Source organism: Zeus faber, assembly GCF_960531495.2.
Source record: "Zeus faber genome assembly, chromosome: 4".
NCBI lineage: Eukaryota > Metazoa > Chordata > Actinopteri > Zeiformes > Zeidae > Zeus > Zeus faber.
The window spans coordinates 12,409,849-12,428,494 of record NC_137191.1 but is presented as its reverse complement, the minus strand read 5'-3'; the positions used below and the strand labels follow the sequence as shown (position 1 = coordinate 12,428,494).

Sequence of the window (18,646 nt, the reverse complement as noted above, 5' to 3'; positions counted from 1 at the left end):
CGGGGCCCTCTCCCCGGGCTTCATAAATCAAAGCCGCGCCTCGGCGGGGTGGGGTGGGGGGTGGGAGCTCGCCGACGGCCGCCCGGGTCCAGAAGCCGCGGAGGGAAGGCGGCGGCACCGTGCGCCGGAGCAGTTCAAAAGTTTGCACTGCCGCTAAGCGACGCCGGACGCGGGAACGATCCGTTCCTGGCGAACGAATCGTTTGAACGACTCCTTCAGTCTGGCGTCACTCCGGCAAACTAACAACAAAAAAAAAATAAGTGACTCACAAACTGAAAATAATTACTGGGGATTAAATTCCCAGGATCAAACCAGTCCGAGGCAAAACAAACGAACAAAAAAATCGATTGAAACTTAACATTGCACCAACATGAATTTCGACAGAAGCTGGTTATTCTCGCAACTCATTTATCCGCAAAGATCAATGATTCTGAGAGTAGGGATTAAACCGTAATGAGATCCCCACTTCTCATTCCTCCGCCCAATTCCATGCACATCTCGGAACCGCCGCGCGTTACACCAACTGAATCGAACCAACGAAGTGTCGGAAACATGGGCCGACCCTTTTCACCGAGCGGCTAGTCAAGAACCGAATCTGAAAAGGGGAGTCGAACCTTTCACCACTCGACTCTAAAAAAAAACACCAAGAGGAATCCCCTCCTCCCACTGCTTTGGAGCACACTTCCCTGGGAAGTGACGCCACGGAATCGCACCTGAGGCTGCACGCTGACGTCATACAATTATTATTAAAAAAACACAGCCATAAATATATGAGCCACTAGAATACGCTGCCAACCTCTTTGCTGTATATGGCTATTTCTTAATCAATAAACCAGAATTTTCAGACTCTCAACCCACTCGTCCCCATTTCGTCATTCAATTTAACTCCCTCCTCAAAGCTAATAAATGATGTCTTTAAAAGAGCAATAAACTCTGACCTTCGACAAAAAAAACATCTGAAGAAAAATGTCTTGCATTCCTCTAATGCTTTTATTTTCTTATTAATTACATGTTTTATTTATTTTGCAATCGATTCAGTTAGTATTGTAATGTTGGGATGGAGTTTTCACAATCACATTTTTTCTGCTTTTGTTCCCTGCTGATTTTCTCTGGCATTGTTTAATTTTGTTGACTACAACAACAATAATAATAATAATAATAATATCAATACCACCATATATTAAACAGACGTGAGCCAAACATCAGACAACAAACTTGCAGATGTAGATTCCAGACCTGTGCTGCAGCATGATGCAGTCCACCCAGTGGGTCACGGACTAAAGGCCTTTTTGTCTGTCTAATGAGAGCGGTTTCATTTGGGGACCATATGAATGGGGGAGTTATTCAGAAAGAACCGCTCTTATCCAACTTTCCCCAGATGGCTCTGGTCCCATCCAACAAAATACATGTTATGGCATACTACACATAATGGCATTATGCAATATAGTTGAAGCTGAAAGTGCAGATCCTAAAATGAACTTTGCATGGGAAACTAAAGCCAGGCAAGGGAGTATGTATTCTATATGTTAAATAGAACAATGTAATGTATTAATAACAGAACTGTGACATTCTTAGTGGTTCTCAACCCTGGGTCTGGGGACCACCAGGGGTCCTTCATGCGGGCCCCAGCAAAAATGATGAATACCAGTTTAATGTCACCATAATTAGATTTACAAGACCTTAGCACGTAGAATGTACGATAATTACTCTTTTGATCATGGATTCCCTGTTATCGCCTGAACTATATTAAAGACAGGTATGGAGGTTTCGCCTGAATCATTTCTAGCAATAAAAATCTAAGATCGGGGTCCAAGAGAACAAAATACCTCATATCAAAAAGGATGAGAATCACTGTTCTCAATTACAATGAAGGGCTTGTGACATTTCTGCAATTAAAATCACACCGAAATAAAATGCAAAAAAAAAAAAAAAAAAAAAAATGTGGTCAAGCGACTCAACAGAATGCACGGTGACATTTATTGAAAGTTGCATGAGAGGAGCTTGGAGAAGGAGCGTGACTGAAATTTAGGTCCCCAATCTATCTTTAAATCCTCTGTATGTGCTCTCTTTCACAACCTGTCAGTGCACATTTCTGGCACCTGCAGACACTCCAGAAGTTAGGGAAATGGCCTATAAGTTCAATCATTAGTAGATAAACGCAAAGCCCTTACATTAGATTAGAATCAGGCACTATCATTATTTACAGAATACATACAGTACATACATAGCTCTCTCTTTATCATACAACCGCTGTCATACAACCACAAACACTCGGTGCAAATTTAGGCTTGATTCCAAATAAAAACAATACAATTGTACCCTTTTACTCTGGAGGTAAAGTGTGTTTGATCGTGGAGAAGATGAGGCCAGTGTCTTCCCCCCGCCCCCCAGAAATTAAAATGACTATGGATTACTTCCATACACTGGGACTACATTCACATCGCTGAATACAAACTTAAGATCTGTAAAAATTAATAATAAAAGTGGTTTTAAAATTCACAGTCACTTAAGATCTAAAAGCCAAACTATGCGTGACATAAAAATCTCGTCAATAAGTTATGGATAATTACATAAACTAAATACATAGCAATCAGAGGGACAGTGAGTGTACTTTTCTTTAGCGGCAGAACATTAGAAACAGGTTCTCATAATAAAACCGACTAAATAAAACAACAATAGTATCTTGAGCGTTCGACGGCAAAGCGAAGATCCAATCCGGTCCAATTGGATGACCATGGCTGTCCGGCTCCTGCACGATGTGGATCCTGCGTAGCTGGATCTGATTAGAGAGGGTTTGGTCCGAGTGAACGGGCGAAGATGTCCGGTGACGCTAGAAGGTTATTGCTTTAAGAGACTCGGTGCCGTCCCGCCACAACGAGGCCATACCCATCCAGGCGGCTCCACGTCGGGAGTCCCCGGATCTCATCCAGCTCGCTCGGGCCGCTCTCGATCACAACGCACCGGAACTCGGGGCGGGCCGGAACAGGTTCGGACCGGTCGGGTTGGTCCCCGCGGCCGCGCTACTGAGCTGCCTGCTCAGTCTGCTCCTCCCTCCTCTTCATGGCCTCGATCACCGCCATCTCCTTGGCCTCCTTCTTTTGGTTCCGGGCCTCAAACTGCAGCCTGAGAGCGGGAGGGACGGTAATTAAAGCGCAAAAAGACGCGGGATACCTGCGCACTTCTGATCCAATCAGAAGCCTTTTAAGGAGATCCCGGAGCTACGGCAAACGTCACACAAACACTTTGTAAGGTTCTCGATGGCGAGGATCGGTATCGGGGTGAGCATTCTTCCCGTTAACGCAAACGTTTTTTTCTAATCTTCAATCTCGTTATGTATTTTTACCTCAATTGGATTGTCATTTTAAGCATGTACTTGGAATGTCGATAACGTGATCACTCGTAAGTGGTGATTGGGTTATTTTGTCTATAAACACACAGCCAGATGGATCAGAGAAAGGTGGTTAAACAGAGGAGCGGGAAGACTTTCTGACCGGTTCTCGATGATTCTCTGGACGATGTCGTCGGTGGTGAGGTCGTTGCTGCTGTCCAGGGAGCGGAACACCCCCCTCTTCTTCGGCTCCTGGAGGCAGGAAACACACAAAAAGCGCTTTTATCCGTTTGGTCACCTCAAAAACGACACGTCGGTGGACTCACGTCGCACACATCGTCCCCGGGGGGAACCCGAAACGATGAGTTGCCGTTCTCGCCCTCCTTTCACCGTCCCGTCCTGGCATGGATGCTGTTTTTTTACATTTGTGTTTTCAAACATTTGAATCATTTTGTATTTCATTGGAGACGTGCATCTGAGTATTAATGCTAATGTGTAACTGACAGTTTTAAACTAACAGTTTCAATGTTTTGACTCGTGTTAGATAATCCACATAGGGCCACAAACATGCACACCCTGGGGATTCACATCCACTTTACTGCACATATCTGTATATACAAATAGCCTATCCCATATGCATAACTCAATTCCCTTATATTTTGTACCCCCACTTTGTATTATCTTTTTGAGTCTTATTTAATTTTAGATTATTTTATTCACTAGCTGCATTACGTTTTAGGAATCAGTGAGTTTCAGTTAGTTAGCTAGGTAGGAATTGGGTTAGCTATTATGTTCAGTTTAGAACTTATTGTGCATAATCTCCGGGTGGGTTGCAAAGGCATTTCACTGCATATATGTATGAACATATGTACAGTATATGTATGTGACAAATAAACCTCTTGAATCTTGATTCAAGATGCAATATATGTATGACCTGCAAAAAATATAATTCTAGTCACAACCGGGGATAAGGAAGAGATTTTACTACGTACAGCGTATGGATCTGATCCGTCCTTGTCTGGAAACACCTCTGTCTTGCCGTGACATACCAGGTCCACCTACACACACACACACACACACCAAGTTAGAAGACCTGTAATACAGTACGGAGACATGACTTACAGTGTGTGTGTGCAACTGGACTGTGTTCATTGTGTGGTAACGAGGTCTATCATTAAAAGAGCACCGTCCTGCCAGACAGTGCAGATGTCACACAAACTGCTTTTCCTCTAAACACACACAACTGCAGATGTGTCATCCATCTCTAAATCGCATGGCATATAATAGTGGTGTGTTGATTCTCTAAAAATTTTTAAAAAGTGTACTTATTTTCGTTGATTTTGGTCTCAATACGACGATATCTGTTTCTTTAGATGAAGGTTACTACTGGATGGTATACGGTACTAATGTTCTCATACTGTGGGGGACCGCTTGGAAGAGACAACTCACCTTGAAATGGTCCAACAGGTCTTTGCCCACTGCATAGGGCGCGCCAATAACCACCTCTGACACATACTGATGAAAAGACACAGGACAGCAGCAAGAGAAAATGCTTATGATGATGAATAACCATGTCTTCATCGATTCAATGCCTAACATGAAGACCGTTTGAAAACGTTCAGCTTCCAATGTACTACGTTCGCTCCTAAGGTGAAGATATTTCAGTATGCCTATTATTATTATTTTTTATAGACCTTTAATAGTCCCACAACGGGGAAATTTGCAATTTCTCGTTTTACCATCCTAGCAACTGGCGTATCTAGGAGCAGTGGGCTGCCATATAGCGGCGCCCAGGAAGCAGTTAGGGGGTTAAGCGTCTTGCTCAAGGACAGATCGGCACGCTACCAGGAGGAGCCGGGGATCAAACCGGCAAACTTTCGCTTACTGTATGACCCGCTGAGCCACTGCCCAGCTCACAGCGAGCTGGTTGAGCGCTGCTTTGCTTTAAACTCTCATTGCTTTGAATGACCAAACAGGTGGGGAAAATCAGTTACGTCATTTGGAGAGCTGAATATTTTGTGAACGTGGCCCCCACGTCTTCAGCGCGAGACGAGACGAGGAGGGGCACGCCCAGCCAGCGGTGGCGCAGCTAAACATTAAACAGCACACGTAGGCTCTCACTCACCCTGCAAGCCAGCACGCTCAGGGTTCTCTCGTGGACATTCATGATGGGGTAGTTCTTCCCTTTGTAACGATTCACTTCCTGGACAGGGAAGGAGCAGTGAGACGTCAGATGTTTACATCTCTGGCTTTTAAGGATTCAGTTGTCCAGGGTGATAACCAACAAGTGGAAAAATGGTGCTCGCTTACAATTATTCAAATGACAAGCTTCACATAACAGCAGGTTCGGACTAAGACACTTCGGTGATAGACATTTGAAATATGCATGAATATCAGTTCTGGCAGTATACTGTAGTCTACACAGTATTTCTCTTTAACACCAGTGGCAGAAGTGGAGCGGGCATTCACCAAACCAAATGTTTTGCTGAGGTGTGTACCTGGTCAAAGTGCAGGCCAACGATAACGTAGGGCCTCTCCGCTTGCTTGTAGACGGTCTCCAGGAAATCGACATGACCAATGTCTGACAGGAAACTGTTGTCAAGGCAACAAACTCACATTAATAATTGACGGCTTTCCGATCGTGCTCCGGGCCCTTTGGAACTCAACCCTCGCCGAAACGATCCTTTTGAGGTAAGGATACGGAAGAGGTCAAAAGCTCCAGCCACGTAGATGATGGTGTCCCCGGGCTGCGGCTCCTTTCCGGAGGCAAACTGGATGATCTTCTGGGACGTCTGAAGGAACTGGGACACTCCTGTCCACGGACTGTGGCCTTTAGGACCCTAGAGCAGGACAAAATACACACACCGGCAGCGTAAAAAATGATTTTGCTTCGGATTCCAAACACAAACAAACAAAAAAATAAATACAGTATACAGTGCCCCCTTGTGCATATTATTAAAGGCGGTCATTTGCAGAGGTTTTTTTTTATTTTAACTTACAGTATATTTTATATTGCATTATATCATGAAATGATGTGGACTTTATTATTTTCTAAAGGTTTTCCAAATGGTTCCAATAGAAATAAGTAAAGGATGGTATTCACCTTTCCAAAGTTGTCTGTGTGCTGCTGGTAGTCGGGGTTATCCTAAACAAAAATTGTAGAACGACAAATTAGCTCCAAATCGAAAACAAACGTGTCCATGCTTGACAATAGAGAGGGAGGGACCACACACACTAACAATGTTGCTGTGGTGGGCTTTGGTCATGAGCAGCATGCGTCCCACCAGGTCTGTGGTAGAGACGCCCTGGGTGCGTTTGCACTCCCTGTAGCGTCCCTCGTGCTTCACCTCCGCATACGTGTCTTTTCCATCCACTGTAAGCGTGATGTCATCTAGTAAAAACATACACAAAAAAAATAACCCCTATGCAAAAAGTCCATTCATCATATCTGATTTTCACTTCCTCATGCAGAGTATACACAATTTGGGGCGCACACACACCGGTCAGACTCTATTTACCTCCATGCACGCAGAAGTCACAGTTGTACTTGTCCAGCGTCTCCAGAGTGGTGACGTAGGGGGCTCCCTCCACTATCTCATCCACCCACTTTATGGCCCTCACCATCTTGTAGCGCTCAGCCTGAGTGAAGACTGGAGGCCCCTTATGCTTGGAGATCTCAGCTGGAGGAGGTAGAGATTTGCAGAGGGCCAATGAGAAATACAAGCCACTTAAGCAGCGGGAAAACTGTGGCGTTTATTATAAGCACCTCCTGCGGCGAGTAAATAACAAAGTTAATTGCGAAAGATCTAGTGATATAGATTAATCTGTATCATAATTAGTGCATGCCTGTATTTATTTGTCCTTCTTACCATCTGTATGCACTCCGACTATGAGGTAGTCCCCCATCTCCTTCGCCTGCCGTAGCTGGTTGGAGTGGCCGTAGTGCACCATGTCGTAGCTGTGGACGCAGAGGACAACGTCATGAGATGGTCCTGAGGGGGATAAAACATTGTCCTCGGGCTCATACAGGTGGAGTCACAAGACTCTGGGATTATCTACGCCAAACTTGAGTCCATTAAAACTAGTATAAAATTCAGTATTTTCTGATTCAACACTGTAAAGAACTGTGTGACTTGTCGTCTGACATGGACCATAAGTTTGTTTCGGCCTATTAATAAGATATAAAATAATTCCATTCCTAACTTCAATAAAATCATACGCAACCTCCACTAGTTATGAACCAAGTCAATAGTGACTCTCTCCCACAGCCTTCGCTGAAGCAACTCAGCCATTACGGTCTGCTACAGAGCCCTGCTGATATTAATGAAGGTAATAAAGCAATCATACTGTCGTCATCTTTATTGAGAGTTTATGCTTTGGTTATGACTGAACATTGTTGAAGCCCAGGCGAGAAGCATCGTCAGGACAATTTGCTCTTATTCATATCTTATAGCAAATAAATGACAATTTTTATCCCCTCTCTATGTATGAAGTAAGATGTCTCCTCAGTTTGGCACTTGGTTTTGACCTGACAATAGACAGTAGGCAACAACACAAGTATTTATTCCGAATTCACCGACGCACTTCCCCCATCCTTCCTGATACAGCCTGGGAGGTAACACAAGCAGTGAATCCTAAAGTTCTTTTGGGTGTTGTTTCTACGCGAGGGTCTGAGCAATTGTCGGCTACAGCTGCATCCGCAGCCTCGCGGGGGCGACCTCTCGGGTGTGAGGCAACCGTGCACTTTCACCGGACCGCTCACTGAGAGAGCTCGGTTTGTTTTCCATCCCCTCTCGTCGGCGGGGTTGACGCCGCCCTCGCACCGTCTCTGGTGCCGTCGGGATATCTCTGCGAGTGAGGAAAATGTCCCGTCAACCCCCCTTAATTCTGAGAAGAGGCGCCCACAACATTCCGTTTCGACATCTCGCCGAACGTCATGTTCTCAACGTTAGTTATTTATAAACGGTGCGATACGCCGGCCGTGCACTGGCTGTCAGCAACGTGGTCACATCTCACAGTGACATGTGAGCCCGGGACCCTGGCCTGTCGGGTAAAGCTCCTTCTTTTAAACCCGGGAAGAGGGTAATTTCCGTTACAATAATACGACGCACACGTCAGCTGGGGTTCAAACAAATAACTGACCGAGGCAGAGAGGTCCCGTTGTTCACCTTCAACCCACTTGTCCACTCAGACCGAAGATTTTAAAATGATTACGCGTCACATGCACTCACACAAGCAGGGGTGCAAGTGGGATGAAACGAGGGCTCCGAAGACTGCAAATATGAAGGATAAATACTGGGGAAATGATCATCAGGAGATATAAAGAATATAATGATAGAAGGAAATAGAAGACATCAGATATATGCAAAACATACGCAGAAGAGCCATAATCAGAACATGTATGTTTTCATACATGTGTGACACGCGCTGCTTGGTATACAAGGTCTAACTACAGCACTTTACGCTCTTATCAGTGTTTATTTGTTGTTCAGCTTGACTGACACACACACACACACACACACACACACACACACACACCCCCCCCCCCCCCCCTTGCAAGTGTTACTCCGAGGGAGAACCTAGAATATATCCAAGATTAACACATGAACCGCTGACCATCTTACTGTGTCTCCCACAGGTAAGATCAACGTGACACATGGCCTAGCTTACACGCATCTGACAGCTGGGGCGACGCGGCTAGCAATTCGAACATGACGTGAACAGAAAGGAAGAAAGGGCACTTCCCCCCCTCCTTGAAATCTCCGACGCGCTGCGCCACTTTTCAGATCGCACAGAATCGGGTCGAAAAACCAAGCTGCGGCGACGGCGAAGCCGAAGGAACAAGGCGATCAACTGTTTACCGCTCGAATGCAACTGAGCTAGCACAGCGCCGCCGGTGACGAGAGGCGCGACTCTTTCTGAGATTCGGCTCTTAGCGAGTCACTCGGAAAAACGAGTCGCTCGATCAGCCGAGTCTCGGAGTCGATTTCATTGGGTCGCCGTGAGGGTCGAGTTAAGGTCGCGCGTCAAATTAAAATAAAATAAAATAAATTTAAAAAAAATCGAACACCGGTTGAGCGACGCAGGACTCCCAGGGAACAACGAACAAGGGTCAGAGGAGTCGGTCGCCTCTGTTGAGTTGTGAATAGCGTTCTCACAGGAGTGGGCGGAGGAAGGCAAACTGTGGACGCCGGAGGCTTTTTGGGCTTAATTATCTTAAAAGTATTTATTTTGACAGTGTCAAACAGGGAAGGAAAAAAAACCAAAACAAAACAAAAAAAAGTCAAAATGTATTTTGAGGGACTGCAAAGCGTATAGCAGTCTCATTCAATATGGATTATACCAGACGCCCTGGCCGTTGTTCGTCGTTGACTACAAGTTATTCTTCGGTGATTTTCAGTTTGCGAGTCTTTTATTCACCCCTAGACCGGAGCGACTCCCGTTGTAAGTTGATTGCAAGTCGCGTTGGATGAAAGCGTCTGCTAAACACAATGTAATGAATCATTTAAAAACGTGTGTTCGCCCGGCACGAATCGCTCGGGAGTCGCGCATCGCTAAGCGCCACTTTCTATGGCACCGACGAGTCACCGACACCGGCCGGAACGTTTCAGGAACAGGCAACGGGGTGTACAACCAAACGAGGAGTTCGTTTTGGTTTGGTTTTGTTTTTAAGTGCGCGAATGGCTCGTGTGGAACCTACCAGCCGTCACACCACACCCGCACGGTGCGCCTCCTCTTCTCCGGGCTGCACAGCGTACCGCCCGGCTCGGCGCCGGCTTCCCGTCCCTCCTCGCCTCCAGCGCAGTGGCCGTTCTTTATCATTCCCGAGCCGCTGGTTCAGTGAAAGCAACAATAACAAAAGACGCGCAGTCGGTTGACGATTTCAAAACGGGTTGTAATTCCAACTTCCCAAGAGGGCGGCGGGGGAGGGGGGGGGGTAACAACGCGAAAAAGGCTCTTCTCCGGCGGAGAACGACCGTGACGCTGCGGAGCCGACGCCTCCAGCTCCAGGGTGTGACGTCATCGCCGATCGGAAGACTCCGCGCGCTGTGACGCCGAGGTTGCGTAACACGTCACGTGGAGGTGTGACAGACGTCTCAATGAAAAAAAAAAATAAAATAAAAATACAATAAAATAAACAAAAAGAAAAAAGTACAAACATTGGAGCATCTATCGCAATTCGATAAAACAGTAGACCCGCCAAAAACAAATATGGAGTGATTACCAAAAACTTGAGAAGTCAAAATGCTGCCGCAGAAAGAATCTGCAGCAAAAGACCGCCCCCACCTATTATTCGTTTTTTATATAACTGAGCACTCATTAGATTCAGTAACAATGGTTACTTGCTCACATTGGAACAATGGCATGTAATGTAAATCATTATCAATAACACTGCATGGAAACATCCATGAACCCTGAGGATAGTTTTAAAGTAGTGAAATGGCAAATTGTGGCTGTGGAAATTATATATAGATATAATTTATGTAAACCCAAGTATATTTAGATAAAATATTACTAACTCAAACAAAACAGTTACTGCAAACCTCATTTAGAAAGGTGGATTAAAAAAAAAAAAAAAGTGTGCAACATGTAAACCATTTGGGATAGACTACGAAATATACAGTCAGTTAGTCATAACATGTAAATAAAATAAAATACATCCAACGCTCAGGTTCAAGTCACCAGTTACAAAATATCACTTATATTTAACACCTAATTAACTCATTGTGTTTTTATGAGGTTCTTCATTAAGTAACAAGAATTGTAATACTGCAGTTAACCACTAGCGCACTACGGCATTCACTCGTTTGGACTCTGACAAGAACTTGGGTCATCCTCGCTCAATACCCCAAAGCCTTCCATAATTCCCTTGTAGAGCTTAAACTGCTGAGTTTATCCAGACTTGATTCCTTTCAAGAGGATTTCAAAATCGTAAAAAAAATTCTGAAGCGGCTCAAGATACAAGCGTCCAGCTTCGCGCCACCGCAGCATCCAAAAACAAATACCTGGTTCGCCGTTCAGGGAGCCAGCTCATGACAATGAGCAATGCAAGGTAGGTGGTCATAACATTTGCCTTCCATTAAGCAGCTTTTTTCTTCTTCTTCTTCCTTCCTTTGGAATATCCTCGTCCAAACCAGCCGCCGTGCACGCCAGCGTCGTCGGTCGGTCCGCCGGTGTCCGCCGAGCCGCCCTCCTGTCCAGCAGGGGACGCTATGAGTTTACGAGTGTGGCTGTCCTCTTGGTCGGGCGTCAATGGTGTGGCCAGTCTGAAGATGGGGTCCTCCGCCCTGATATCACACAGAAAAGGGAAAATTTAAAAAAGTGCACAATTCAAAATTTTGCCGTTTGTCTGCGAGTGCTGTGGTCCAGTTGGATCTCGAGGTCCTCACTTGTCGTAAACGGGCACTGAAATGTTCAGCTCCTCCATCAGAAGACGCATGACGTCATCACACTTGCCATTCATTTTGAGAGTGGCCAGGTCATCTTTTGGTGTCCACTAAAATAAATACACTATACCATGAGTATCCCCTGAGGTCCAATCACACATTTGTTGCAAATTCACACAAATGGAAAATAAGTAAAAAAATAAAACTAACTTGTACCTGTAGGTTGACAATGTAGAGTTTGGGTCTTTTGCTGGCTGGTCTGTTCATGCTCCACAAACAAGCATATTTCTTTAGAACCTTAGGGCACAGAGAGGAAAATACCGACAGCTGAGAAATTAAACTCGGCAGGTTTGTACATTCAGTAAACAAATTAAGTACAATTCTACGTCACACCTTTGGTACAACAATCTATCAATTCTACGCCAGATATAAAAAGAGACCAGCTGGCAAAGCACATGGCTCATGTAGCCTACCTTCAGGCTGGAGCCCAAGCAGACGATGACGTCGGCCATCTTGGCGGCCTCCGCTGCTCCCTTCCAATTGAGGGGCTGCTCCAGAGTCCCACGTTCCCCGAAGTGAACGATCGTATCCCCGAGATCTCCACCGCAGTGGCTGCAGCTGCGGCCTGTCCCGTGGCGGTGCAGCGAGGTGCGCTCTGTGACGTCAAACAAACGCACGTACTCCCTGACCGGGGAACACAGTGTGCACACCTGAAAGCAGGACGGAGAACGCCATTACAAAAATAAATAAAAAATCCCCAGGACAATTTTTTTTTTGCGACTAAATAATGATCTCTATTGAGATTCTTCTTTTAGTAATATTTCAACTTGATTACCATAGCAACAAGGCATTCTGATGAAGTCATTTGAAAAAATCCATAAACAGCAAAGAAATTCTATGAATAAATATATAAGAATTATTAGTCAATATCAATTCTTTGCTTGTCCATTGACTTTTAACAATACAGAAGTGATTTACAGGTCAGCCATTTATAAGAGTACTGTGGCTTGAGCTGCGGATGCAGCTGAAGTAAAATATGGAATCACACATACAGGGAATGTGGGGCTTGCAAGAATTAGTTGATTGCTTTCTTTCATTTTGCCCTTTATTTTTATTTCTTGTGTTTAATATATTGTTTCTAAAACGCATGAAAAAAAAAAAACACAAAAAAACAACAACCAGTCAGTCAATCGCCAATTTATTCCTAAGGATCAATGATAGATGGCTCAATGAAAGAAAGAAAGAAAAATAAATGGCTTTATTCACTGCCCATAGTCCTCTGTCTAAGTTCCAGTGCTGCTCCTACCTCAATAAACATGTTTCCATGAAGCTCAGACAGGGCGTGTCTGGGAAGGCCGCTGCGCAAGTGAAGCCCGTCACAGTTTTGAGACACCACATGCTGCAGCTTCAGACAGACGAACACGCATACACACACAAATAAAGACAAATGCACAAATTGCAAAACCACTTTTTAAACAGAGCTTAAGGGGAATCACCTACCAGCTTCTCCTTATGAAGCATTTTAATGCACATGTGTGTGAGGGTTGGCTCTGCATTGCTCAGGTCAGATGAGCTATAAGAGGGGATGGGGGTGACATTAAATATTATAAGGAGATATGTGCAAAATATTAAAGTGGCAATCGTGAAGATTTCGGTTTTATTTGTTTTTGGCGGCACCTATGGCAAAAAGCGGTAATTGCGTGCGTTTGGCAGCGCGAATGCATGTGAACGCGGTGTGTAAATGAAAGAATGGCGGGCCATAGGCTCAATGACCTTTGTGTTACATCATTTGGCATTGGACAGTGATTTTACAGACATTTATTTTAATGAAAATCTTCGAGATTGCCACTTTACGTTGCCAGCTACAACCAAAATTAACTTGAGTGCAACACACTGTGGTGCATATTTCAAGTTCGGCTCACCTGATAGCTCGTCCTTTTTGTAGCTGTGTCCACACCCCATTAGGGCCCCTGTAATCTGGAATGGATGCTGCCTAATATAACATAAATAAGATATCCGTCCAAAGGGTGGGGCTTAAGATAAGATTTAAAAAAATAATGAACGACTCAGTTTGACCTACCGTACTGATACCCGCTCCAGTGTAAACCACCAGGTGCCTTGCCAGTCTGACCGCTTCAGCCAGCTGGCTCACCTTCTTCCTCAGCTTCCCCTCTTCATCAAACACCTACAGTGCAGGGAGAGAAGAGTACAACGATCTAAGGGGCAGATAGATGAAAGCTGTGTGCCTGCAGGTATCAGCGAGTTGTAAAGTTGAAGACAAATCATCTCTTATTCTTTTGTTTTAACATTTTTTTCTTTTATTAGAGTCAACTTATCGTCATTGCACAGAGTACACATACTGAGGCAACGAAATGCATTTCTCTGCATATTACCATCCTAGTAACTGACGTATCCAGGAGCAGTGGGCTGCCCGGGGAACAGTTAGGGGGCTAAGCGTCTTGCTCAAGGACACATCAGCACGCTACCATTGAGAACTTTCATGTCCTTAACATCTGTAACATTGCTGGATAAAAAATGTCCGGCAAAGGCAGAAGGTGTTCATTCCCATGTTGGCCTGCTTAATGGAGTCTGAGACTGTTAGGGATACATTAAGTCACGCTGTTATGGTGTCTAATATCACGGGAGGCTAGGCAACTGTTTAGGAACTGAGTCTGTTTTGTTGTTAGGCTTGCTGACCCCGTCCCCGGACGCAATAAACCAAACCCAACGTTATTAAAATCGGTGTGATCATTTTCAACCTGTCCTACACTCCCTGCCTCCGGAGAAGGAACGCTCTCCACCCGTTCTACCTCTCACTGTCCGCTCCAGCTGGCGGGCAAGCGAAGTGCTTGCGCCCGATGTCTCCGCACCGCACCCCTGACTATAAAATAAAAAAATATTTCATATATTTGTATGAAATACATACTTGTAAAAAGTCACTATTCATGCTTTTCAGCTCCACACCTACTTTGCGCCAATATTACTGCTTCCACTCCCACACACTTCCATGACTTTAATTAGGTAGAGACAGGGTAGGTCAAGAATTTGATTCTGTGATCATAACATTTTCCTTCAGTCAGATAGAAAGGTCACTGATGATGCTTACAGTGATTACAAACATAACTAATATATTCCCCCCCATACACCTTCAGACAGGTAAGTGCAGATCCCACCTTGGAACCTTTAAATGCAACCGTGAGTCCATTAAACGATCCAGTTTAATAATGCCGTGTTTGGTGCTCACCTCCTCTTGCTTCCTCTTCAGAACAGTCCTGCGGTCCTGTCTCCTGCAGAGCTCCTCAACTGTGTCCTGGTGCCGCAGCAACACGGCAGCCTCTTCTTCTGAACGATCAGCCTCCGCTTTCTTCAAGATCCTTGTGACCTGGTGAAGGGAAATTGTCAATCATCCATCCCTACTTACTTAAAAAAAAAAAATAAAAAAAGTAATAATTAAATCAAGCTGACCCTGCACAGTAAATATGAGTGGTGTGGTTTGAGCAGCCACTGTTCTAGGTAATTGGGCCCGGGACCTGTTGCCCGTTAGACCAATAAACAAGCAACAGGTAAACACACACACGCGCACACGCTCGCTCCTGGCTTGTTCCACCTAGCTCATTCTCTACAATAAAACTGGAGTGTTTTCAACCACATTGCCGTGTCTGTGTTGGAGGGCCCTGGAAACACCACTCAGATGTGTGTGCGGCAGGTGGAACTCCTGCAATATGTGCACAAAGCTGGCCAACTTGACCTGGGTGATCTGAGATGGAGCGTTAAAAAACACTCTTTTGCAATACTGTAAATATTGTTTCCATTTCATTTTCCATCCTGGTACACGGTAGTGTATGTACTATGTTCATATCTTATTTTATACATATGTAGTCAAACACAATATCCTACTGTGTGAATTGATACAGAGGCATATTGGTAATTTTCTGATTTATTGTATATTACCATTTTTTCAAAATTTTAGTCTATATAAGCAACCCTTCTACTAGAATGTTCAGAATTACCGCAAACTGCCTTGCTGTATGTTGTGAAATTCTCTTGAAATATCTCTATCTGTATAAACAAATAGCCAATCCCATATACAAAACTCTTCACTTAACTTCTATTTTGTAACCCCACTCTATATTACCCCTTTGAGGCTTATTTTAAATTTATTCTATTCACTAACTGCATTACGTTTTGGGGAATAGTTAGTTAGGTAGGTAGGAATTAGGTTAGCTATTATGTTTGGTTTAGAAGTTATTGTGCATAATCTCCAAGTGCGTTGCAAAGGCATTTCACTGCATATATGTATGAACATATGTACAGTATATGTATGTGACAAATAAACCTCTTAAATCTTGATTCAATAAATAAATTGTTGTATTATTTTATTTAGAGACCCGAGATTGATTTATAGAGGAACTCAGACATGAGTTTAGCGCCTCACCAGAGGTACAGTTGTGGTCAAAGGTTCACATACACTTTTATGCACACAGGTTCAAATGTCTTGGCAGTCTTGAGTTTCCAATAATTTCTATAACTCTTATTTTTCTGTGATGGAATGATTGGAGAACATATTTCTTTGTGTCAAAGAAACATTCAAACATTTCTGTTCTTTAATGCATTTATGTATTATTATGGGTCTTCTGAAAATGTGACCAAATCTGCTGGGTCAAAAATAGACATACAGCAACTTGAATTATCAATTTTGGTGATGTAGAAAGTTGTTTCAATTAAATTTGCTGTGTGGCATGGCCTCTTAAAGTCTTGTGAGTGATTATGATGGACTAAAGCTAGTGACTTCTGAGCCCATTTGATACTCAGACACAAACGTTAAAATGGGAAAGTCTAAGGAGCTCAGCACAGATCTGAAAAAGCGGATCATCTACTTGAACAACACTTCAAAGCAGCTACAGGTCCCAAGAACGGCTGTGCAAACAATTGTTTAAAGTATAAAGTGCATGGTATAGTCGTGTCACTGGCACCATCAGGAAGAAAACACAAGCCTTCACCTGCTGCCGAGAGAAAAATGCTCAGGATGGTCAAGAGTCAACCAAGAACCACCAAAGAGCAGGTCTGCGATGAAATAGAGGCTGATGGAACACAGGTGTCAGTGTCCAGAGTCAAGTGTGTTTCACATCGCCATGGGCTGAGAGGCTGCCGTGCAAGTAGGAAGCCCCTCCTCCAGAAGCGGCACCTTAGGGCTCGACTGAGGTGTGCTGCTGATCACATGGACAAAGAAAAAGGCGGAACTGAAAGAAGGTTCTGTGGTCAGATGAAAGAAAAATGGAGCTATTTGGCCACAACCACCAGAAATATGTTTGGAGGAGACAAGGTGAGGCCTTCAACCCCAAGAACACCATACCTACCGTCAAGCATGGTGGTGGTAGTGCTCTGGGCCTGTTTTGCTGCCAGTGGAACTGGTGCTTTACAGAAAGTAAATGGAATAATGAAGGGGGGAGGATTACCTCCAAATTCTTCAGGAAGAATAAAGATTCAAGAGGTTTATTCATCACATACATACTTTCAAAAGTAAGTAATATAAGTCATCAGCCAGAAGCGTGGGTCTTGTTCCAACAGGACAATGACCCCAAACACACTTTAAAAGTAGTAAAGGAATGGCTAATTCAGACTAGAATGAAGGTTTAAGAATGGCCTTCCCAAAATCCTGACTTAAACCCCGTCGAGAACACGTGGACTGTGCTGAAGAAACAAGTCTGTGTCAGAAGGACAGCGGGTGTAGTTGAAGTGCACCAACTCTGTCAAGAGGAGCGGTCAAAGATCCAACCAGGCTTCCAAAAGCGCCTAATTGAGGTGAATACGGCCAAGGGACATGTAACCAAATATAATCATTACTGTTTGTGTATTTTTGACCCAGCAGATTGTCACATTTTCAGAAAACCCATAATAAATCCACGAAGGAACCAAAATCCAGACTAATTCATACTAATTGTTGGGTTTACTGAATGTTGCCAAATGTTTCTAGTTTATTGCCGATTTTTTTTTTTTTTTTTTTTTTACATTTTAAAGGTTTATTTCATAACCGCCATTTTTCCCCGAAAAGCTTTATTCTTACTTTATTATTATCGTTGTTATTATTATGGTCTATTGCTTTGATTTGTGCTGCTGGAAGGCGCTCCGCTGGTTTAGCACGGTAGCGTGGCAGGCTACACGCCGCCAACACGGCCGCTTCCTTACCGCTTTGAAGACGCTCCTCTCGTTCTCCCGCTGCTGGATCTTGGCTTTCTCCAACGCCTTTCTCTCGGTCCGTGAACACGGAGCCTCCTTCCCTTCCTCCATCTTCCATCGGTCACCGACGTTAATTCAAAACGCTGCGCACACACATTACTACGAACCAACGAGCACCGACCCTGGTCCCCTTTTAACTGCCAGGCACAGAGCACAGCGCCGCCCACCCGCAGGCGGGTGTAACGTCCACGAAATAAGCGCCCACTGCGGGGAGGGGGAAAAAACTTGGAAGGCTTTACAAGACAATAGAAACGTTTATTTAACAACGACGTAATAAATACCACTTAAAAACAGTCGACATGAAAAAATATATAAGCTTTCAGTATTTAACTGATATGTAACACCTAGCACTTCAGTCCAGATAATTAAGGCAACATTTGGGAATGGAAAATACATTAACAGTCAAACGCAACAATTTAAAAAAATGTCAGACCTCTAAATTGTCCCATCACGCACACACGCCCCCCCCCCCCAAGAAAAAAACAACTATGAATATTAAACTGAGATAAATAAAGATATGAACATACATTTGTCCATTTGCTGGAAATGCATCCAGCAGTGTCTTGCTTAAATGACATATTTGGGGGTTTATGCAGATGCCAGTAGAGCAAACACCTGGTTGTGCTTAGTGATCTTTTCTTAGATTACACATGAATGCAGATGTAAAGCCAAACAAATGTTATTTATGTATTTT

General features: G+C 44.1%; 2 protein-coding genes across 7 annotated transcripts; both read right to left on the bottom strand.

Annotated features, from left to right (window-relative positions):
- Positions 1-1,036: 1,036 nt before the first annotated feature.
- Positions 1,037-11,030, bottom strand: pcyt2 (phosphate cytidylyltransferase 2, ethanolamine). Of its 6 annotated transcripts, none has more exons than XM_079999026.1 (12): positions 10,029-11,030; positions 7,198-7,286; positions 6,847-7,008; positions 6,562-6,719; positions 6,432-6,473; positions 6,030-6,168; positions 5,827-5,909; positions 5,454-5,531; positions 4,778-4,843; positions 4,321-4,386; positions 3,492-3,580; positions 1,037-3,123 (listed from the first exon to the last, which is right to left on the bottom strand). In XM_079999026.1, exons 1-12 carry the CDS (start codon positions 10,148-10,150, stop codon positions 3,021-3,023), a joined length of 1,197 nt encoding a protein of 398 aa, XP_079855152.1. In that variant the 5' UTR covers positions 10,151-11,030; the 3' UTR covers positions 1,037-3,020. The 6 variants fall into 6 exon arrangements, with proteins under 6 accessions (XP_079855152.1, XP_079855153.1, XP_079855154.1 ...); XM_079999027.1 differs by having other exon boundaries at positions 6,568-6,719; XM_079999028.1 differs by having other exon boundaries at positions 6,613-6,719.
- Positions 11,031-11,184: 154 nt separating this feature from the next.
- sirt7 (sirtuin 7) lies at positions 11,185-18,034 on the bottom strand. The gene is made up of 10 exons (XM_079999041.1): positions 17,902-18,034; positions 14,960-15,097; positions 13,796-13,900; positions 13,638-13,708; positions 13,216-13,288; positions 13,022-13,120; positions 12,189-12,425; positions 11,932-12,012; positions 11,719-11,825; positions 11,185-11,616 (listed from the first exon to the last, which is right to left on the bottom strand). The coding sequence occupies exons 1-10, from the start codon at positions 18,001-18,003 to the stop codon at positions 11,409-11,411; spliced, it is 1,221 nt and encodes a 406-aa protein (XP_079855167.1). The 5' UTR covers positions 18,004-18,034; the 3' UTR covers positions 11,185-11,408.
- Positions 18,035-18,646: the final 612 nt, after the last annotated feature.